At 36.3% G+C, this 24,542-nt stretch overlaps 2 protein-coding genes across 2 annotated transcripts in view; one reads left to right on the forward strand and one right to left on the reverse strand.

Moving 5' to 3' along the window:
* The window catches only part of homer1b (homer scaffold protein 1b), a 63,858-nt gene extending 58,168 nt beyond the window's left edge, over positions 1 to 5,690 (forward strand). The window contains exon 9 of the mRNA XM_052020682.1: positions 1,927 to 5,690. Within this exon, the coding sequence (XP_051876642.1) occupies positions 1,927 to 2,115 (189 nt within the window). The 3' untranslated portion in view covers positions 2,116 to 5,690. The remainder of the gene's footprint in view (positions 1 to 1,926) is intronic.
* Positions 5,691 to 12,006: 6,316 nt separating this feature from the next.
* Positions 12,007 to 24,542, reverse strand: part of jmy (junction mediating and regulatory protein, p53 cofactor) — an 85,012-nt gene continuing 72,476 nt past the window's right edge. Inside the window, exon 10 of the mRNA XM_052020676.1 lies at positions 12,007 to 22,983. Within this exon, the coding sequence (XP_051876636.1) occupies positions 22,673 to 22,983 (311 nt within the window). The 3' untranslated portion in view covers positions 12,007 to 22,672. The remainder of the gene's footprint in view (positions 22,984 to 24,542) is intronic.

Consider the following 24,542-nt stretch of genomic DNA (forward strand, 5'->3'; position numbering starts at 1 on the left):
CTGAAATGGTTGCCACAAGAGGACACAAGTTTAAGGTGCTGGGGAATAGGTACAGAGGAGATGTCAGGGGTAAGTTTTTTTACTCGGAGTGGTGAGTGCGTGGAATGGGCTGCCGGCAACGGTGGTGGAGGTGGGTACGATAGGATCTTTTAAGAGACTGTTGGATAGGTACATGCAGCTTAGAAAAATAGAGGGCTATGGGTAAGCCTAGTAATTTTTAATGTTCTATTTGGCAGAATCATTTTACTAGATAATGTTTTGAGGCAGGCAGTGTGATGGAGGAGATCTTACCTGGCTCAGGGTAAAGTAGGGTGCTGAGATTGCAAACGGTTCGGTTCAGTCTTAGAAAAAGTCTGGTGAGGCAGCTGAAAGCATCACTATGTGTACAAAGTTTATATTAGGAGTGAAAGAGATGCATCTCCAAGATTTTGATATGAGCAGACTTTTCAATATCCAAAGACACAAGCTGTCAAGGTAAATGGTAAGAGCTACATCTGAATGTTGTCAATGTGCTTGGGGAAGGTGATCCTATAGATTTGTATTTTTCATGTTTTTCTAATGCCTTTTGAGGAAGAATGCTTAGCTGAAAGCATGGTTTCAGTCATGAGGGAAGAACCCACAAGCTGCTCACTCCTGGAGATGAAGGAAGCAGAGGATGTGGTTTAACTGAATAATTGGTATCGGAGAACAGAAATGGGGATTATCTTCGCCTGCCAAGTATTCACAGGGAAAAGCAAGGTGCTGGCAATGTTCTGGACTATATCTCATGGGACATGAAGTATTGAAGACAGAGTTCATTTAAGGGTAATGGCTTGGATGGGACAAACTAATGGTTTCAATGGTGGCATAAGTATCATTGGAGCAGAACAGTTGCAGAGGTAAAGGCTAAGCTGTTGGAAGTTTCAAAGGGAGAGAGCAGATGCAGAAGAAAGTGAGCTTTGGAGGAGCATAGGAGATGTAGATGAGGTATATAAGAAAGTGGTCATAAATGCCAGTGATCAGGATTGGATGAAGTGACGAGGTCAGGGACTGAGCTTGGGGAGAAGGGGAAGAAACTGAAATCTTAAGGAAGGTGTATTTTGGGGGGGGGGGGAGTGGTGGGTTACATTTCCTCCACCTAGCAGTCCCCTGATCTGGGTTCAATCCTGACCCCAGGTCCTGTCTGCAGAGTTTGCATCCTTTCCGTATGATTGTGTGGGTTTCTCTTGGGTGCTCTGATTTCTACCCAAGTACATTCTGGTCAGTGAATTAGCTACTGATTTAGATGTGTGGTAGGAGAATTGGGGGATAGTACATGAGAGTAGGCTCCAGGGAAATAAATGGCAGAATGAGACTGATGGGAATACTCTGAGCGCCAGCACAGACTTGATGAGATGAATGACTTCTTGTTATGCTGTGATGAAGATTAAAATCATGAATGCTGAGGTTGATAGAAGAGAGAACACTGAAATCATCACCAGCTTGAAAGAATTCTGGGTTAACATCTAACGTGGGTTTATGTGACCATCTCTTGTTACTGTAAGTTATAGGAGCCATAACATCTGTCCATCAACTTGGGCTGATCGTGCAATAGTAGTTATGGTAAGCATGAATGTGCAAGTGTTGTACAGTGGCAATACTTTCTCTCATCAGGATGTGTCAAAAAATCTTAAATATTTGTAGCTGATATATTACTGAAGATATCTGTGTTGCTCTCACTCTCGTATGGAAGTTAAGTACCTTGCAACTGCCCTCATTCTTCATTGTTCTCTCGTAGTAAACCATTTTAAGCTATAGTAAAAAGGAATTTTATAACAGTTGTCATTTAGCAAACTTAGAAGTGTCAATGTCATTTCATATTTGTTACCTGTTTGCATACATTAATATTTGGAATATAGACCTTTTATTGAATTCTTCAAACTTTTCTTTTATCTTTCCTTCCTGCAGGAAGTAGAAAGCCGTAATCGAGATCTGGTGGAGCAGTTGGCAGACTTTGAACAACGTCTAGAGAAGAGTCAGAATGAGCAAGGGGTCTTCCGCAATAACTTAAAAACACTTCTAGAAATTCTAGATGGGAAAATATTTGAACTAACAGAATTACGAGATAATTTGGCAAAGTTGATAGAAGGTAGCTAAAACGAGAACCTCTACATCAGCATTGTCATCCAGATACAGTACATATAAATGCCAGATGGAAATCTTCCTTTCTTTCCAGTGGAAGGTGGTGGAATACTGTAGGCTCCCTGTAGCAACCTATAACGGCATTAGATGTGCTTTGCACTCTTTATTTAGTGTTTTATATCCATTACTTAAGGAGGAGCAAGTACATAAAGCCTAATTATAAATGAACATTTTCCCATATTATTTCTTCTCTTTGATGCTCTTGTCAAGAATTTTGTACATTTAATTTTTAAAATTCCCAATATTTCAGGAGACTGCATCAAAATGTACTCTAGACAACTTGGAAAGGTTTATGATATAAAAATTGAAGCCTTTTAAATGCAAACGGAGGTTTTACTGAATCAAGGAGACAGTATCCCTTTCTCTATGCAGTTATGTAAAAGCTGTCAGTGATAACATCCACATGCTGTTTAGATCTTAACCAAGTTTAATTCATTTTTGCTGTCACCTTACTATAGCAGTGAAAAATGATGCACTGATGGATGCATTTATTTATAGGCTCCAAAGAAATTCTTTATAAGAATTTTTCAATTTATTAAGAACACTAATTAGTTCTTTAAGAAGGCTTGGAAATGCTTGAATGTGGTATATACTTTGATTCTGGGATGCACTTGTGCAAATTGATAAAAGGGATGATGTCTCTTTAAATTTAATAAACGTGTATGTTTGTTATGACTATTGTTAATTACAAAACATATGCATTATAATGTTTTCCAAAGTAGTGCTAATACACTAACCATCCATGAATCCAGAAGTAAATTTATCAAAATCTAACAAATATTGGGCAAGCATCAATTTTTAAGATGTGTACTATATAGCAATAATCAATTATCACCATAAGTTTAAATAAGTATGGGTTTTACTCAAAGATTCATTTTTTTATTGTGCATTTAAGTAATTTATAGATGTGTAAGCAAACCTAAATAATGGTTAATTGGTTATTTACCATGACATAATAGACAATGCATTTTGGTTAAGGTTTATGAAGCTTCTTGTACCTTGGAAAATAACGTGCATTTTTTAAAATGAAACTCTTGTTTCAGCATAGGTGCTGTAAAGTTCTGAATTTTCATTCACTGAAGACTCCAATAACTAGTTGACTTCAAAAACAAATAATTGGAGGGGTACAGGTTGTAAGTGAGAAATCTATCTACTGTACAAGTTATAAAAGCTATAATGGTTTACAGTGTACCTTCAGAGATCTAAAGTAATATGGTAGTTTTGGAATGCTACACATTTTTAAACATTTATCAAACTGTCTGAGAACATGTACCTGTCTTTCTATCACAACCTGTAAACTACTGGAAATGTTGACTGATGTTGCAATAATTGGCAGACTAGTTGAGGCAACTTTGACATGGTTTATTTGAAGTGCCTCTGTTGCAAATTGACTGTAACAGAAGGAGGAACCATGACAATGGCTATATAACGATTGTGTTGAGGAACCATAGAGCTGAGTTGGTGAACAGAAACAAAAATGTAACCTTCAAAATGTTGAACGCTGCTAGAATAGTAGTCTAGAATAGATCTTGATCAAGCCTGCTGATAAGATATATATGACTTAATTAACAAATGAATGTTTATTTAAGAAATGTTTAAAGGACAATTGTACAGACTTGCTAACACTGCAGTAAAACAATGTAAAATATTATTTCTGAGAATCAGTATTTTCTCAGTCCCAATCGTGGTTTGGCATAGTTCAGCAAAGCTGTAGGTTTGGTTGGAGCAGAAAAGAACATTTTGCACTTACTGGAGCTTGATAATTGCTAGATGAGCACGAACTTCACTTGAAAAGAAATAACTCCATAGCAGTTGAATCTCCTACAACAAGAGGAAGAAACTGGAGGAGAGATGACCATCAAGAATTTTTGGATATAAGGTGCCCTGCAGCAGATTCATGAAAGATCTCACTTCTGGATCACCCATGCATTTTTAAACAAAAACAGTTGGGAACAATGCCAGCTTCTGGCCTACATACTGATATGAACATTGTGCCCAGATGAACAAAAGTATTACTGCTTTGTATACAACTGGTCACATGTAAACTTGCCCTCAGTCGAGAAAACAGATTCACCTGCCCCTAATGAGTCTCGGATAATTGTCATCTATCATTCACTCAGTACTGGGGTCAGATCTGTTTCTCATGTTTTTAAAGTTTATTGTTACACTGGGCTCAGGAAATATAATAGAGCCTTGACCCAATACTGCATGCTTGTGAAACAGGGGCTACTACATGTTGCAAGAAATAGATTACACTCAGTTTTATGTGGCAAGTTGAATAAGATTTGATAAAAGAAAAGGAAACTGCAGCCTTGTATTTCACACTTTTGTTATTGCTTTAGAAATGAACTTAATACTTTCAATTGATTTTCAAAAGATAACACCACTAGGAATTGGTTGATTTTTTTTTAAAGAGTAAGTTATGTAATAATTCTGCAAAGTCACTTCTAATTTAATTCCAGAAGAAAGGAATCTCGTTCAGTGTCAGCTGATATTGATGGCTTAGTAAAACCGATATCTATTTTTGCTGAACTGTCTGGTCTAAATTGAACAACTTATGTTTCTTCCTTTTGGGTGTTCTAAGAGCAGTAATTTAAACACTACAGACACGCCTGCAGTTTTATAGTTCCACAAATCAATTTGTACCATTTTAAGGCAACATTCTGCAGATAAGTATGAGCCTATATTTTGAAGGGAGGTGAAATTAATATTATTTTATGGCACATGAATTACCTTTGATTTGAAATTGTCTTGGGCTGGTAGCATCCTATTACTTGTGTTACCAGATATAGTTACAGTTGCATGTTGAATCTTTGAATTAAATGGTGTTATGCTTTGATAATTCTATATAATGATGGCTTTGAATTGGATATGAGGACAGAGACTAGAAGCACATGATTGACTTCTACCTTGAGCTTCAAGTTCACTACTCTAGTAGAAAACAGACGGGTTCTGGTTGACAAGTGGGCACAAATCTAATGCAGTTATATAGTACAGAGCTGCCCTGTTCCAAGCATGTAGAGTATGGTGGGTCAATGCTCTAGGCTATTCTGTTATACCACTATTTAGGTGTAACTGTACTGTCTCTCAAAAGTGTGGCTGGTCAACAGCTGTGCCAGAATTGACAAACCCAGTGTCCTTTTTACAGAAACTGTCAGTGATTCTTTTTTTATATGTGAATGTCTTTCCAAATATGGAGTCATTGATTTATTGCAATACTGTAATATTCTTATGGTGTGTCTTAAGGTGGATTTTATTATTTTAGAATCCATGTAAGCCCTTGTGCCAAAAGAACCTGTTTGTACTGTATTAAAAACTGCAACATTGCAGACTTCTATTGCTGTTGGTTAATTTATATTAAAAAAATAGTTACATTTATGATGTCAGTTTAAAATGAAGGATGACGAATCTAACACACAAAGCACAATGAATATCTCAGTATTATGGAACACCTCAGAAGACACGTAAAGGTCAAGTAACTTGGTGAGGTTTTTCAATAAAAAAGAAGTGATTATAAGGGGTAATGAGTTGCTTTTTGTAATTCCTGTAAAAATTGGTACAAATAATGAGGACCTTTCTGTAAATAAGCAGAATACCTATTGGTAGCATTACTTCTATTAAAATAGCCTCCCATTATAGGTTCATTTTTACTAATTGCATATCACCAGAGTAATTGAAATCAAAGGATATTCTTGTGCTGCTCTGCTGATTCAACAAATTGACCCAATGAGTTGCTAATTCAATGCAGCACTGGAAATTCTTAAATAAAAATAGAGCTGGAAATCCTCAAGTCAAGAGTGAGAAAAAGAGTTGATGTTTCAGGTCAATGATCTTTTATCACAACTGAACTCTGATACTGTATAAAAACAATGAAATTTAAACATTGGCATGCTAATGCAGAGAGGGATTCACTCAGCAATTTACTGATTTTAAAATGATTTGAAGAATTATTCTAGTTAATCCATACCACACTTTTATCAGCTCATACAATACATGCTAAGTTATTTCTATTGTGTACAATAAATGTTATAAATACTGTGATTTTTGAATATCAGAAAATGGTCAACATTTTTTGTGATCAGTAGGTGTTTATTGACTCAGGGCTGTATTTTTTCACCACATGTAAATTAAGTTCATCCAACATTCTGCTCCCTGTTCCTAACTCTTGGGGTGATATGGCAGTGCTACAAGTGCAGTCCAGTAATCCAGGTCCAATTCCAACCTCTTGTGTTGTTTGGGGCAGTTTGCATGCAGGTTTCCCACTTGTACTCCATTTTCCTCCAAGCTCCAAAGATGTGCTGATTGTTAGGTTATTTGGCTACTATAGATTACTCTTGCTGCAAGTGCTGGTAGGAGAATCGAGGAGAGGTAAGAAATGTTAATGGACTCAGCTGGGTCCCACCACGGGCACAACCCTCCCCACCATAGAGGACATCTTCAATGATTCAGGAACAACTTCCCCTCCGCCATCAGATTTTTGAACAGTCCATGAACACTACCTTGTTTTTTTTTTAGAATTTATAATAACTTTGCACTACTGTTGCTGCAAAACAAATTTCATGTCAAGTAAGTCGGTGATAATTAATCTGATTCTGATAAGAGAATAGCTTACAGGGAAATAAGTGGGTGGGTGGGGGAAATGATATTTATTTGAGAGCTGGGCATAGACTCAATGGGCTAGTTGAGTTAAGGCCCATTCACTCTCCATTCCTGTATGTATTGACCCATATCAGCTTCCAACTGAACATTTGAATGTAAACCAAAAAAATCTGCAGATCTAGATCTGAGACTAAAACTGGAAATGCTCAGCAGGTCAGGCAAGAGAAACAGAGTTAATATTTGGGTTATAGACTCTTCATCAGTACAGGCAAAGGATCTTCACCCTGAAACATTAACTCTGTTTCTCTTTCCATAAATTCTGTCTGACTTGTTGAGTGTTTCCAGCATTTTGTTTTTGTTCCAATTGAACATTGCCTTGATTTTAAAATCTTGATATGATGCCAGAAATCGGTTTGACCTCTACAACACTTAAAATACATTTGCACTCCAACTCTGACCTCTTGTATTTCCTGTTTTTAATTGTCCAGCATTGTCTCCTATGTGTCCAGTTTTAAACTCCAGATTTCCTCCCTTATCCTATCCACCTTTATTTCTACCTCCCTTTCCTCCTCTAAGATGCACTTTGAAACTTGCCCCTTAGACCAAGCTTTTGGTCATCTGCCTTAATACCTCCTTGTGGTTTTGTGTTAAATTTTGTTTGTAAGTGCTGCTGTGAAGTGACATGGATATTTTCTTGCAAGTAATTGCTGGCTGTACATCTTGCCTTTAAATTAAGCTCATTGAAACTTTTTTTATGCTTGGTATTAATTCCAGGCCTGAGAACTGCACACAGTTATACATGTCTTAAAATCTGGCAACTAAGTTGTCACTTTTAATGCAATTATCCAATTATTATAACATTTTAATTCATAAAATTATGAAGTATTTCTCATCTGCCCCCAACCTCCCTTGTTTCCATGCTCCAACTTCCTTTCCTATCAGGTTTCATTATCTAAAGCCCTATGTTGTCTCCACCTATCACCTCCCAGCCTCTGTTACTATTTTCTCTGCTGATCACCCCTCCTCACCTGGATCCACCTATCACTTCCCAGCTCTTGCTCCACCTCTTTCCCTTTCCCCTCACCTCTTTATACTAGCTATCTGCCCTCTTTCAATCTAGAATGAAGGGTCTTGACCTGAAATGTCAACCGTTCATTTCCCTCCACAGATGCTGCCTGGCCTACTGAGTTCCTCCAGCAATTTGTTTTTGGCTCCAGATTCCAGCATTTGCAGTCTTTTTTTCTCCATTATAGAGTATGGTTACTGTTGTGAAGCAAATAACTTTCAAAAATGTGAAATTTGTATGAAAGGATATTAAATAATGTTATACTGAATGAGAGAATTCATACAAATGGTGCAGGATATCTGAGTAACATAGTAATTATTTTTTTCTAATAGACATGTCTAAAATACTGTTTCACTGGCAGTTTTCTTCATTATCTGATTGATTTATCCTAAATGTGAACACCTTTCTAAAGTACAGGATAATGTAATGCAAATTGCAAAGCATTTGTTATAATGGCTAACATTGAATAAGAATTGATGTAGATTTGGCAGTGATGACGCTTTTTTTTGCCACTGAGCCACTGATAAAACTAGAAAGATAGCTGTTGCCTCAAATATGGAAAACAAAAGAAAAGTTGAGTTTTTGGTTCTTTTATTTGGAGTTATACAAAGTAAACTGTCACTGGGAAGCCAAATATCAAGGTATGCATTGTAAATATAAACATAATGTCCATTCTGTAAGGTTGGTAGCATTAAATTTAGTAGAGAAAATTGTGCTAACATTTATCTTAATGAAAATTGAGGTAACAATTAAACCTATTTAATAAACTTTGATTCCCCTCCTATGTACACTATCTTTGGTAATATTATTTAGTTGGGTCAGCTTTTACATCTATACTTTTGAAAGCCATCCCCGTTTCTCCGTTATGTCTCTGAACTCCTCCACTGCCCGTGGTATTTGCTTGACATCCATTTTTGGATGATATGTAACTACTATTAAAGACTGAGAAGACCAAAGCCAGAAATTGCAACTCTTACAACAAACTGTGATTCTATACTTAATTACATCTTCCCCTCTGGTTACTGCCTCAGGCTAGACCAGGCTATTCATATCTTGCCATCCTGTTTTACTCCAAACTGAACTTCTAATACCATGTTCTCTCCATTACCAGGGCCATAAACTTCCACCTCCATAATCTCCAACTCCATCCCTACTTCAGTTGACTTGCTACTATATCCCACCCATTCTCCACCTCTCCCAGTCGCACATTAGCCACCATTAGCAGCCTTCCCAAATTTCTTCTCTTCCCCTCTAAGGCATTTTTAAAAAACCTATCTCTTCAACAAAGCTTCACATCTTCCCCATTGTCATTTCCTGCTCTAAGGTTAGCTCCTGTGCTTGCCTGGTGCTCCTCTGTGCTGAGTTATTTTTCACTGTTTAATGTTCACATTTGTTCCTTGTTAGGATGAGCATCACAAAATACCAGGATGCAGTCAAATGTTGGTACTGCATTTGATCCATTTTCTGCACCTATATATGACCGTTTATGAAAACTAATGAAGTGATTCATTACAAATCATCTGAGGTTTGGCCATTTTGATGGAATATAACTGCTGTTTGATGTAGTAACAGCGTCTAAACTTATTAATTTGTCATTCAGTGGAATTTAGTGAGAAGGCTATATCGTTTTGTTTAAATGCTTTATACACAAATTGAAATGTAATTTCTGAATATTGGATTTTAGATGCAAATTTTAGTATTTTTAAAATTTCCAGAGCATCACCATAATGTGATCCTAATTTGAGACTCTATTTCCAACAAATCTTATTGTTAACACTCATCTTCCCCACCCTTCATTGCAAGAAACTTACTATGAGGCAATAATAATTGCTATGTAAGTCTTGAATACCAGGATTCTAAAATATGAATTCATTTCAGATAAATCTGAATTTGCAAAGATTGTATAATTTTTAATAATGGTCTACAGTAAAACTTGTAAAAATAGCTGCCCTTGGATTCTGCTGTGCTGTGGTAACCACACTATACTTCTCATAGCATTAAGAGCCCTACTACTTGAAAGTCTCTGAATTGATATTATTTAGTTTTAGGTGGATATAATCTGCTCTAGTGATAGTTGTGGTTCTGTGCTGGAACCTAGCTAGAGTCAGAAGATCTAAACTCCACTCGAGTATAAAGCATAATATAGGCCAATGATCTGGTCCATGATTGAAGTGTTACACTGTTGGAGGTATCAGAATGTCTTTAAGACAAGAAATTCATCTGAGGAATTATTCAAAGAAACGAGGAAAAATTCTTTTGGTGGCCTAACCAAATCTTTTCCTTAAACAATATTGAAATAAATTATCCAGTCACCCTATGGTGCTAAGCTGTTGTCACATGCAATTTAGCTGCCATTTTTGCCTAAGTTAGTCACAGACCATTCAGTTGTTGTATTGGATGATGAAATCCTTGGAGACATTCAGAGAGTCTGGAAACTAAATAATTACCTTTAAGTTGCTTCCTTTTTTTTAAAAAAAACTGAACTAATGATGACAACTGGAAAGTTCATGTTATTTTGAAAACGTTTGAAAAAGTCAGATTTCTAGGAAACAGAATCCTTTTCAATTAGTCAGAGAGAGCACATTAACTGGCCTATCGTGTCCATACTGACCTAGTACCCATGTATACTAATCTCATTTACCAGCAATTGGTCTGTTACCTTCTATGCCTTGGCAATTCAAGTGCTAGTCTAGATGCTACTAAAATATTGTGAGAGTACTTGTGTCCACCACCCCCTTACATACCCAGAATTTTGGGAGATCAGCAGCTGAACTCCTGCAACTGATGGTCTAATGAGGGAGATCAGAAAATATGTAGGGCTCCAGCTTCCATTGCAAGAGAACGGTTCAAGTGCCAATGAAGACTAGAAATGGAAATGTCTAACATCTGTATTCAAGTAGGATACAGTCTCGGCTATTCATTGAGTTCCCCTCAATCTGCTGTGAGAGGCTTGAAGAATTTCCAGAAGATATCAAGGTTTATAAGTACAGTTGTTTTGTATGGAACTTAAGGTTCTGGTATAAATTACAAAGTTGGGCTTTTAACTGAAAATGATGCCGAGTGCAAGCTTGATCTTTGAAATCCAGTTTGCACTACACATTTGCATTTATAGTAAAGCCAAAACCAGGACTCGGCTAAATTTGCAATCTAAAATGCAGCCTTAGAAAGGTAGTAGAAATTTACAGTAAAACCTTAGGAGGCTGTGGAAATAATTTTCACATTCTCATTCCTGTTGATCACTCCACTGGGCTATTAAAGGAATGACAATTAGACAGAATTGGTAATGGGCTGGTTACCTGATCTTTGCCAGCCCCTGCAACCCACAAATTAACAGACAGGTGGTGAATGTTAAAGTAACCCCTGGAATGCCTCTTCAGCAGTTATTACTGTGCATGCTGTGTATTATGGTGACAAACTAATTATCTTTGGCAATCCTTTGGGGTTAAAGATAATATTGCCAATGTGGGGACTGCAGACTCTTCCATGGATGGGGCAGGAGGTGCCTGATGATAAGTGGGTGTGTAGTTTGTGAGGTGGTGCACTCCTGTGGTTTGCTGATTAATGTCACCAAGGGGAAGTTGAAGGCCTTGAGGTCAATTGCCACAGACTGCCCAAATTCCCAGTTTCAGGCCATGATCACTGGGTACCTTGAGCATACTTTAAACCTCTAATCTAGAGAAATGGTGCTTGGTATTGCATTAGTTGCTCTTGACAAAAAAATAATTTTAAGGATACCCTGGCTATTTTAAATTTTGCTATTGAATAGGTTCTGTCAACCATAGTTGTAGAAATAAAAATGGTACGTTAGCAAACATACTAAATGGTTTTAGTATGCAGCCTTATTGGCATTTTTCCAGAATTCAATCTGTAGCATATGAAATGGAACACTAAAATTGCTTTGTTTTCTCTTGCACAGAACTGTGTGGTATTTAATGAAAATGAAGTTGCAAAATACTGTTGTTTTACCATCTAAGATATTGATTGCATTCTCTAGTTTCCTATGCTTGCATAAATAACTTGCTATCCCAAGCTAACTTCATTAGAATATCATTTAAATTGGTTGTTGTCATACGAAAGTAAAATACTGCAAATGTGAAGCAAAAATAGAAAATTCAGTTTTATTCACTTGGATTTTCCAAAGATTCAACAGTAAATCATATTGGTGAGTACATTTCCAAAGATGTTTTATTTGGCAAACAATCACAATCCACAAATTGTAAAGCAACAGCACAATTAGGGCAACATTAGAGCTGGTTTGTTTCCTTTTGTTCAAAGGTTGTGGATGTCTCTAATTAAGATGGCATTAATTGCCAATCCCTAATTATTGTGCAAATTTGCTGGCTGTTAGACCATTTCAAAGGGCAGTAAAGAATCATTGGACTGAGTAGTGATGGCACATATTTTCCTGAAGAATATTAATGAACCAGATAAAGTGTTTAACCAATCCAGAAGTTTAACAGTTATTACTAATGTTATGTACCAGCAATAATAGAAACACAATGAGCCATGTTTAAATGTCAGAATCTATTTATTAATAACTGTTTGTAATAAGAAAAATAAAAACATTAGATATTAAACATTGACCCCAAAACAGAGTGTGAGTGGTGTCCCAAACCCCCAAGTCTAGGGCCAGTTCTCAAAGTTCAGTTCAGCAAGTCACGGAGTAGAATGAGGAGTAAAGACTTCTGAAACCTACAGTAGAATGTAGAGAGACTATAGAGAGCAATTTACAAACTCCACAAGTTCCACGATGGAACCCATATGACACCTTAATCACCGAAGTACCTGCACACCAAGAGCACTTGATTATGTGGCTGCCCACAGATATACCTGCTTTCCAGTACAGGTTAACAACAAAGTGGACTCCACAGTTTGCTCCATCTCTCCCCCCCCCTTGTGCTACCTCCATTGGTTGTTCTCACTTGTACCATCTCTCTCTCCCTCTCTCTCACCCTCACCTCCTCCCCCACTGATGCTGGTGCTCTCACACCCTGCCTTGGTAACTCCCTTGCTTTCACTATTTCTTACCTTTTTATCTTTCACAACCACACTCTTGCCATTTCATCTCTTCGCTCACTCATTGTCAAGGCTCACCATTTTTCTTGCGCTCTTGCATTATTGCTCCTCTCACTTGATGTCTTGTGCCATGTTTCTTGCTCTCAAACATGCCATCCATCTTGCTTGCCCCATTTCTTGTCTCACATCATCTCTCTTACTCCAACTCTGTCACACAGGTTTCTCCTCTCTCCAATGATGAGCTGTTTTTCCTGCTCACAGACCAATCTCTCACCACCTATCTTACCATTTTCTTGCTTCCTCTCACTTCCACCATTTTTCCTCCTCTTTCACTTTTGCTCTGGCATGTGTGCTCACTCTTGTGCCACCTCCCTTTTGTTCACCCTCACTACAAGAGGGAGAGAGAGTACCAATCTCAGAATGAAGGACAGGGCTTGGGTAGAATAAAGGAGAAATTTCTTTCCACAGAAGATCGTGACTCTTTGGAATTCTATTCTGGAGTGCAATGGATGCTAAGTCATTAGCTTCACACAAAACAGATCGAGAGATATCTGCATATTAAACAAAAACATTGGGAATAATGCAGAAATGAGATTGAAGATTACCCCTGACTAGCAGAACAAGATAGAAGGGCCAAATGTCCTATTTTATTTCCTGTGTTTTATTTTGAAATTCTTAGCTACACTAACTCTGAAGACCCCAATTCTTGAAAAGCTGAGACTTTGGGGAGATTTCAATGATTCTGGCCATCTGGATAAATTATTTGAATTTGTTACATTAGAATTTGGGAGTCATGCATATGAATTAAAGTAGGTCAGTTATCATGATCAACAATTTGGCAGTTTTTAGAGTGGAGTTGATTTGAATGTTCAAGGGATTGGGCACAATGTGGAGGGACATTAAGGGAGATGTTGAGCAATCTACTGTAATATCATTTATCTTTTGGAATTAGCCTTTGATTGTCTTTAATTGGCCTGGGGCTCTTTCTTTGAAAACAAGGACAAAAATTGCCTTCTAGGCAATAAAGTGGCTCCAGGGAGCCACTGCCACCATGACGGCAAGTCTTTTTAGTCCATTTCTAATTAATCTCATTAAGAGGATTTCACTGCTTCATATGCTGAGAACTCCATTCATGACCATCAAATTCTGGCAGGGGCCTTATCAACATCTTTGAATCAGCAAGCACAACTCATGGCCATTGTGGGGAAAGAATTGTATAGATGTACTCCAAAAAGCATAAAATAAATTAAATATCATACTTTATTGAATGAAATAAGATTTCAGCACCAAAACAGTGAATGCAATGTTAAAAGGGTGATTACAGTATGTGAGGACTTTAGCCTTAAACATATCAGTAAAAATAATAAAACAGAACATACCAAGATTAAAATACAGAAGTCAAGGTCTTATAGAATAGATAAAAGTAAATGACAACTAGAGCAAGTATTTTACATTTCATAATATTGCTGTGTGATTCCTTAAGTTTCAAGATTTTATATTTGTTGCTCAATAAATATTTGATTATTAAAAACTTTTATGCACTATGGGTTTAATTATAACAGTTTAGAATACAATTTGATTTTTTTTTAAATATGTTAAATGCCATAAAGTTAAAACATTGTGCTAGTGTGTTTCTTCGAGTGAATTCAAATATTGCACAAGGTCAGTCTCTTGTCAGTCTTTTCCTTCACCCATTTCCTTCAGAAAACTGCAGCACTGCAGCTTCTGAGTGGCTGGATCTGTAAATGCCATAACCTAGGTATTACAAGCCTGGTGTAGAACCACACCATGCAGTAGGACTTTTCTTGGCCATACAGTATATATAGTAAGTGCAAAATAAAACTATGTTAAACCATGGAGCTGATTTGCAGCTTAATTTTGGGATGAGACAACATAAACACAGTATATGCTCTGTGAATAGACCAAAAACAAAACAGCACACCAAGGGGAAAAAGAAAGCACACCAAGTTTTCTACTCCATCTACCTTTAAAAGCAAACATAAAATGTCTAAAGTACAGTGTTCTAAAATAAATGTCACAATTTCAGTAGAATTATTGCATTACTGTGATTTGGATATACAAGTTTAGGTCATTTATTTAAGAATTATTTTAACTGCCAGTTAAGGGAAGACACTTTGTGACTCAACAAACTCTACAGAGCATGATATGGACTAGAGAGCTCTTGACTGGTTTAAGCCAGTGATGACTGCAGGAAATGCCAAAAGAATAATTTTTCATTAGAGGTAATGCTATGATCATGCAATCGCAGTAAACTGATTTCTCACTAGAAACATAGATCAGAGAAAGAGCTCCAAAATTATGCTCAATTTATGACTTGCACTCCCAGCTTACTTCCCTTGTGGCAGTACAGGACATGGTCAGTGAATTATCCCTTCCATGCTAGCTCAATACATGGGACTCCTCATAACTGCTAATCTTAACTATACAGCTGTTAAAAGTCTCATCGGCTCTTAAAATTGGTGTAAATTATGGAGAATACCAAACCATTCAGTAACATTAAGCATGCAATTTAAAAGAAACAAAATTATATTTACATAGATGCTGCTTTTGGAATAGAGACTTAAAATACTATGATTATGTGAAAGAGAAAAATCAAAATTTCTAGTTGCATTTTATTTTAGCAATACAACTAGTTCTTCATTTTGAACACCAAACCATCTGCCTGGGAGAATGAGAAGATTAAAACAGACAACTCACCAACCTATCTCATACACATCTACTGCAGTTTTCTTAGTATAATACATATTATCCATTATAACAAAAATGGGCATCAGCCTTTCTTCCAAACTTAAATGTTGTAGACTCTGTATAGAGTTTAAATTATGAAGCATATCAGCTCAAACTACAGTTCTCTCAAGATCAATTTCAGGCAAATGCAAAATTAGCCTCAATGCTGCAAAAATAACTCTTATCTTGATGCAAAATATTTCTGTTAAACTCACATTGATATAAATCTTTTCACTATTTTGCTTCTAAAACGATTAAAATTTATTTTTTAAAAAATAAATCACCAAAACATTTCCAACACTAAATTATTAGTGTCTAGAGGAAACATTTTGACTGTCAAAAGCTCAAGATCTCTGTACGAGCCTCTGTTTTGAATGGATTCATTTGATTGCCAACTACAATCACCTCTCACTCTGGTCTCAACTTTCCACATTACAAGACTGTTTTGCTTAAATTACTTAAATAAATGTCAGTTTGTACAGCAGAAATAAATTACACTGACTTTCAGGAGGAAAAGAAAACTCATGATCAAAAAACATTTTTCCAGTGATTTAGTTCTACAACTGAATGTAATGTAGTGCATTATTTCACTGTTTGCATCCATGTAGTCTTGTCCAAAACCCCATTAATGTACTCCATGGCTTTATCATTTCCTAACGATATTTTCACTGTATCAGGACACTAATCAATGTCTTTAAGCTTGAATTATTAGACAAGTAGTTTCTGCCACAAGCTTAAATACCACAAACAGTTCTTAAATTCTTTTGTTTGCTCTCTGGTAAAAGTGATGATAAATACAGAATGCCAAATGTCAGAACAAAATTAAAACCAGTGTCAAATTTAACACCACGTTTAGTGCGATTTCAAACATGTAACTGAGCTTACATTTCCTTTCCTTCTGTCCCCAATGAAATACTCTGTGGACTCAGTACTTTTCAAGTTAAGCAACACATCTTATAGATGTACAATTAAAAGTCCAAATAGATGAACACTAAAATAAGAGCAATTCATCTAGGTTATTTGTTCTCATAAGTACTAAGTAGCATCAAAGTGGAATATTTCCTAAACTTTTGTCTAATCTGCTGCCTTAGAGACAATATGACAACCTGGTCTTGGAGAGCTGATCTGGCCTGTGCTCCTCGTATGTAATCCACAAAAAAATGCAGGTGTGAACTTGATAATTCAAGTCAGATCACATTATCTCAGTATTACAAGATTCTAAATAGCACTACAGTTAATAATTCATAGTACCTGCTGAGTAAGGCAGTGTCCTGGTTACTGAAATATTGTTGTCAGAATACTGATGATCACCAGGTAAGCAAATGATTAGGTTAAAACCAACCATGTTTACAACATGAATGTTTCAGGATGCAAATAATTCCCATGCAGGTGTAACTACAGTAACTCATTCACCTTTTTGACAGAGAGAGAGACCTACATACAGATTTTTGTGCTGAACATTTAAATGCATCGTGACTCAAGAGGATATTTTTTTTCTATTATCTTAGTACTATTTAAGGTTCATTAGTACTCCATACTAATGTGATACTTCATCACTTTAGATAATTATAAAGCATCTTCTTCATCCAATTTCATTAAATTCATAAAGAACACAGCTTTCACCATCACATCCAACATTTCCATAAATGGGTCCATAATTTCTGAATTCATTGAACTATCCTAAAGATCATTTCATGTTTATCAAACTTTGTTTAAACAATTTCCTGATGCCAATCCTAAATTTGTCTTTTGCCACTTCTTCTAGCAAGTCAAAAATATACAACACTTCAAGACCACCTTTTAACTACATTTTCAAAGCCACAATGCCTGGATTTTCATAACTGAGACTTTCATTGCAATGGAGAAACATCATAACTCTCATTTGTTCTGCCATTAGAAAATGCATACAGGAAGCATTACTCATTCTAAATTCATTTTAAAGCAAAAAGCCCAGAACACACTAAACAAATCTCATTTACCAGCACACTCCTCCAGCAGTGCTCTTCAACCAAACTGATCTAGAATATACTAACAAATGTGATATAAATTATAAGATACAATAAATACATCCTATTTATGACGCAATCTATGATGTGGTTGGGACTCTGTCACTCAGAGGTACCAGGTCAGTTACAAGGGTACTCTTTATAAATCCTTTGTAAACATGACGACAAACATTAAACTTGCATTTATTACACTTATTAAGCGTTCACAATTCTTTATTTAAAAGGGGAAATCTGGCAAGTACCTTCATGAGAATATAAAAATGAAACTGTATAATAGTTACCTGTGCCCTGCCCTCTTTGGAAATGTTATACCTCAAAAAAAATGTTGAATTCTGATCTAGCTCAACACAATAGATTGAGGGAGGTGGGGCACCTTTACAACCTGGATTCAGTCAACTTATTTTACTCACACTAGTTCCCACAAGATTAATGTATTACTGCCATCAGAAATGGTTGTTGAATTATTCTTCAAACTTTGTAAACATTGAATCATAATCAATTCTTATCATTAATTCCAAAAGAAATAGAAGCAGGAGTCCATTCAACCCCTTGTGTGGGAGAGGATCACAGAAACAGCAGTGACAGGAGAGCAAACAGTCGTGGGAAAAGTGACTGCCAGCTAGCCTCTCTGATTCAGTGAGCAAGTCTTCTCAACGCTCCCAGACCTGCTCAGCTCAGCCCAGCTCCCAACTGCTGCAGCTCAGGGGGTGAGGTGGGGGTGGAAGAGCATGCAGAAATGACCGTTCCCACATGCCAGAAGATGCCTACAACCCACAGCAGCCAACAAATCCAAACCCATCCATCCTGCCACTCTCCCAAATACTCATTCATATGCATGGTGTGTCCAAAGTGTCAGGTGTTTGCATCCTGGGGAGGATATGGACTGATTATATTTTCAGATGTGGCACAACCTTTATTTTAAAAAGCGTTGACAAAATTAAGGCCATCATAACTGAAATAACAGAAGGTTTCCATCAGTAATACTACATACAATTAACAGAATAAATGGTAGGTTTAGTAATTCTGGTCTATTAATGAAGAAATATGGTTTCAGGAAAGACAGTGAAGATAGAGATCCAAAATGCTGATAAGGTTTATGCCCATTCAATTTTATCCAGAAGATAACTTGCACTTAAAGGCTACAAATTTAAAAACATCTGTGAAAATAGCATATAAGATAGCAATGTGCAGTGTATGTAACTGATTTTTATTTAGAAAGGAGATAACACTTATCAGTGCAGCATGCTTGTGAGCAACAGGTAATTTTAGGCTAGGGGTGCTGAAAATCCATTCCCAGAGTTTTCCTTGGATCATGTCTGAGTCTCTTAAAGACTAATTGAATGAGATTTATCACGTTTCAAAGTAGAGAATTGATGTGAAACAGATTTAACCTAATTGAAATATTCATAGGAAATGGTATTTGAAATCACTATTACAAGATGGGCACTTGCAATGAAAATAATAATTGCACAGATTTATCACTTATTTAAGCAGTTTCCCCCTTTGCAAATTGCTGCTCTTTTACATGTGCCAGTTTGGTTTTTTTTGGTATTCATTAACAAGTACTATTTTGGATTATCAGGACCCAAACTCAAATTTTATAATCAGCAATCACGAGGGCAAGGTATTACTAGTAGCCGAAGAAATGATTGTTACTAAAAATGCCAATGTTACAAAAGTTAGCTGACATGATGGGCACAGGCAAAAAGCTCTTAAATTTGGTTAGAATTTAAGTTAAAGCAACCAATGAACACTCTGCCAGAAAATAACATGCAAATAAACCATATCACTGCACAACTTCAAAATGTTTATAAATATTTCTTAAGCATCTGTAACAGCAGCCTAGCAATTGTAAATTCAGCATTATGTGCTGCCTGCAGTCACATTATGCAGTTACTACAATTAAGTCTGAATTTTAGAGGTTAGATATATAATTCCAAATTATTTCAAGGATAATCAAGATGTAATTGTGGAACTGGCTAATTTTCTTCCCCTTTCCCTACCTAGCCTGTCAAAAGGCAACACATGCACATTGTATGCTAATGTTATATTCTGAATCCCACATCTGGATGACATTTCATTCATTGAAGGGATTTTGTTTCTCTTAACCTTAGATAATTGCACGAACTCTCTTAGTGAATTGAGTATAGTATTAAAAAAACATGCAAAAGTATTGTACAATGCCTCAATTTGTCAAATTGAGTAAAATAACGTGGCTTCTTTTAATACAATATTGTAATAATTGTGCTTTATCTGCCAACTTGTGGTCATTTGGGTATTTTCAAACTAAATTTTATTGACTTAAAATAAACTCATCCTTTGGGAAGTAATCCCATGCAAGATACTCATCAACAATCTCAGAAATGAGTAAATTTACTTTTTTTTTCCTTCTTAAAGAGGATTGCCCTGGAATTATGTAAACAACAGAGGTTTAAATAAAACCCACCAAGTCCTCTAGAAGGTTGGATTCTTGCCACAGTGCCAGGGATAGTTTAAAAGCATCTTATATTTAAAAATACAATAAAAACAAACCTTCATCTGGCTTTGTTATGAATAAGAAAATAAAACCTGATTAACAAGCAATTTCTTTTTCTGATACATACAGAATGCTTATGAAAATAAATAATTGTTCTTTTATAAGACAGTTTTATGCAGCTAAATAATCAAATGGTTCAAAAATGCACATGTTGATCAAAAATACAAAACAATCCAAAACGCATTCTCCATGGTACTGCCTGGTTCAAAAAAAATATAAATCATAAGCATGTGTAAAGCTACAAGAGATTAAACCCAATAGCCACACAAACTGATACGTCCATATCTGCATATTGTTTCAGAAGTTGTTAAATTTTCTTCATTTTCGGATTAGGGTATATTTGACCAGTGCTTTAAAAAGGTACAATGTGGCAAAACAGTTCTGATACTCAGATTAGAATTTATAGCAACTAAGCAACACCCAGGCAAGGTTTTACTTGACAACTTCCTTCCCTTTGGGTCATTGATCTAATGGATAGTATTTATTTATAAATACATTATTTTCTAAAACACATTTCTACTGGTACAACCAATCAATCTTCCTGGAATTATGCTCTTTGTTATCTATATAGTTTGTATATACTACATCACCCATGAAGCAGTAAATTTGTCAGACGGTCAAAAATTCTTGTTATTCAACACTGGTTACATCAAGGTACAGTCTAGGTATGTAAATCTCCCAAACACTTAAATAACCTTGGTCCAAGGAAAAAGGCAACTAAATCTTATGGGGATGGGGTGGGGCAGGGGGACTCCATCTATCCAACACTAACCCCAATTTTCCTTCCTTGAAGTCTACAATATACATGTAATAAATAAAATAAATACAAATCTATCAGTTCAATATTAGATAAAATCTAGATTTAAATGAAACCTTTTCCTTACATAAAGAAATTTTCTAAAACTATTTAATTCTGTGCTATTTGAATTAGGGTTGTGACGAAGTTTTGCTACTCCATTGTTTTCATTTTGTATTGATGACGTTCTGAATGAAATTCATAGATCAAACTGAAAGCTTTATGCCATAACTACTTAAGTATACTCATCTCTCTGGTCATGTCACATTCTTGTACCCTTCCCAACACTTCCAAACCGAAAGGCAAATCGCTAATTTGTGAGTTCAGCCCCCAAATAAGAAAATATCCCCTTAATAGATATCTGAAATATATATATATATATAGATATATATCTCTATATATCTATATATATATATATACACATATACACACACACATATATATATATATATATATATATATATATATATATATATAGACACACACACACACCAAGAAAATTGATATTTTAGCTTACATCATACACAAATCTGGTGGTACACAAGATGCTATTTAAAATATTCCTGTAGACAGTGCCTTTTGTCTCCAGTCATGTCACTGATGGTTTTAGAACCATGCATTTTTCCCCATATACAACTAGGTAAGTGGCCAAAACCAATACAATTTCAGCCAAATGTGAAAATGTTGAGAGAAGATACAATAAATCAAGCTGTACAGACTAAATGACATTGAGCTTAAATTTTAAAATACTAAGGGGGTATCCAATTTTTGTCAGTCAAAATGTGTGATACAATGATAAACCTTATCCTGAAAGTTCTTAATGAAATCTTTCAGACATGCATAAGGCAATCACTTTTTGCACATATAGATAATTTGAACAGAAGTCAGTCAACCTACAACTTAATTAATCAAATTAATTGATTGTTCAAAAATAGGTCTTTAAAATCACTGTGCTACATAACTATTAAATATTGTAAAACTATTATTTTGTAGTTAATTATATTACCTCCTAACCCTGTTGGCCCATTTTATTATTAAAATTTCACAATGCCGATTATTGCAATTATCTAGATCAAACAGTTGGCAGCCCATACAAATATATTTTTGTGAAGGTTGACTCAGGGTCCAAAGCAATGCATTAATGCAATAAAATCTAATTTCTACTATACGTTAGATAATTTGTAGAATAGCTGTAGCTAACCAAAATTGATATTTTGTGTGATTTATCAATGCTTTTGAACTCTGTTGTTCTTCCACTTTTGCTGGATGTACAGAAATATCCTTTTGGATTCTAATTTAAAAAACTTTGGTAATTTGAGTATCAAATTAGAATTGAGACAGGTCAAATTATACCTTCCGCTAATACACAGTCGGAAATCTGGAGCTTTTTTTTTTGAAAAACCAATGGTATTTTCTTTATCCTCTTCAGTTAGCAATGGGGAAAAAAGTCCATATTAATCATATGGGATGTGAGAATTACTTAATCGTAATCACTAAAAAAGCAACTTTTGATCAGACCAATGCCACAAAACTTTCCATCAGTTTGTGGAAACTTTAAATATTATGTAATATACTGCCCATTAGTTTAGACATTAGGTGACTTCATATTAGGCACGGGTTCAAGGGGAACATCTCTATATCAATCAGGGACCACCCACTCCTCTACAAGACCACCAAAAATGAACAGGTCATTGGAGGAACCAGAAGGCTACGTTTAAAAATGCTGTATAGCCTCAGCCAATGAGTTAGTTGTCCCATTCAGCGTATGGTAGGCCTTCATCCTCATCATCCTCTGATTCAGGGGATGCCTCTTTAATTCTCCTCAAAGCTTCATGAATGCTGCGTGTTAGAGGATCAGCATCATGCAAATCTATGGAGGCCTCTCTCAGGGCCTCTGTCTGAACCTTCTTTAACTTCACTCCTTTTCTAATTTGTGCAAGTATATTATTGCTGTCATCTTCATCTGGAAACGGAGGCAAAGAACGTAGGTCAACTTTTCGCAAATGGAAGCTACCCCGCTTCAGTGAAGCTAGAACTTCATCCATCGGTGAACTCACTGCAACATGGAAAAGTAAATTAGTACAGCAACACAGAATGGCCTTAAAGTTATGCAAATATCTTTTAACATACAGCCTAGCATTGAGTTTTAAATAATAATAGACACAATAGGTGAAATGGACCCCTCCTGTGCCCTAAATTGCTTTGTTGAAAAAGATACGATTCTTGTTGTGGCACAACTGATACAAAGTAATCAAATATGTACTTTGCTCACCAAGGGCTGGTGATAGACAGGAACTCTGTGTTACAGCTGTCCACGTCATGGAAATTCACCCTTACAGAACTTACTAAGCACTACTGAAAAATTTGAGAATAAAATTCACTCTTACAGAATCTGTGTGTAAATAAGTAGATAGATAAATACACAAATTTTTTTCTAACAAGTGTGTCTTGACATGCAGATGATACAGGGGTCACGTGCTCAAAAGCTGCAGATTGACCTAGGGAAACACCTAGAGGACTGGGCATTGTTTCATCCAATCCTGCCAAATATGTTCCAAAATGGGCAGCTCTAAAGCCTTTGCCATCTCAGTGAAAAGACTGCCTTTAGCAACCCTTTACCCTTTCAAACTTTGTCTTGATCAACATGCATTTCATTTCAAGCACCTAATAAACTCCTTGACCCAACCCAATCAAGTGGTATGGTCCCAGTAACAGGCATTTTTCAATGCACATCTGAGCTACTAACACATGAACTGCATCAAATCAAGTACAGGAAGTCCCCGGGTTACGAACACCTGACTTACAAATGCCCGTACTTACGAACGGCAGGAAGGCAGTGCGGAATTGGGCGCAGAACGATTTGCCTGTCAGTGTTGACTTTTTCCAGGTGATGGAGGTGGCAAAACAGCTGGATGGTGGATTTCATGTGTTACAGTCCATACCGCTATTTCGGGGCAGGGATGTTCGAGGAGTTCTGAATGATGAGGGATGCCATGAATGGTCACCAGCCCCCTCTCCCGCTGCCCCCGCCCACCATATCTATCTCTCTATCTATCCCTCTATCTCTATCTATCCATCCAGCACTCGCTCTCCCCTGACTGGTCGTCCCCGGGTAATGACCGAGGTCCGTTTCTACCGATGTCCTTAAGTTGATTTTGTCCGTCAGTCGGAAAATACACAAAATTCACTCGATGTGGTAACTGTACCTCCACAGTACTGTACTGTAACGAATGACACCAAATGCACACAAGACTGATGACAGTCTTCACATGTCCCAGCGATAACAAGTTATGCTATATTTTAAATTGCTTCACATTATGTGTGGAATTATAATGAAACTGGAATCAAAATTCCATTTGGATCTTAATATATAGCAATAAATAACTGAAGCTTGTAGTGATTTAGGACTAATTGATGCTAGATGTGAACTGTACGTAACTGTTCCGACTTACATACAAATTCACCTTACGAACAGACTCAAAAACGGAACTTGTTCGTAATCCGGGAACTTCCTGTATTACACAATGACGTGAGGAAGCAATTACTCATTCTAGAAGCAATCCAAGAACAGTTCAAAAGCACAAACAAAAGCAAGTCTTCAAAATCTTAAAGCAT

The sequence above is a fragment of the Pristis pectinata genome, chromosome 7 (genome assembly GCF_009764475.1).
Source record: "Pristis pectinata isolate sPriPec2 chromosome 7, sPriPec2.1.pri, whole genome shotgun sequence".
In the NCBI taxonomy this organism is placed as follows: Eukaryota; Metazoa; Chordata; class Chondrichthyes; order Rhinopristiformes; family Pristidae; genus Pristis; species Pristis pectinata.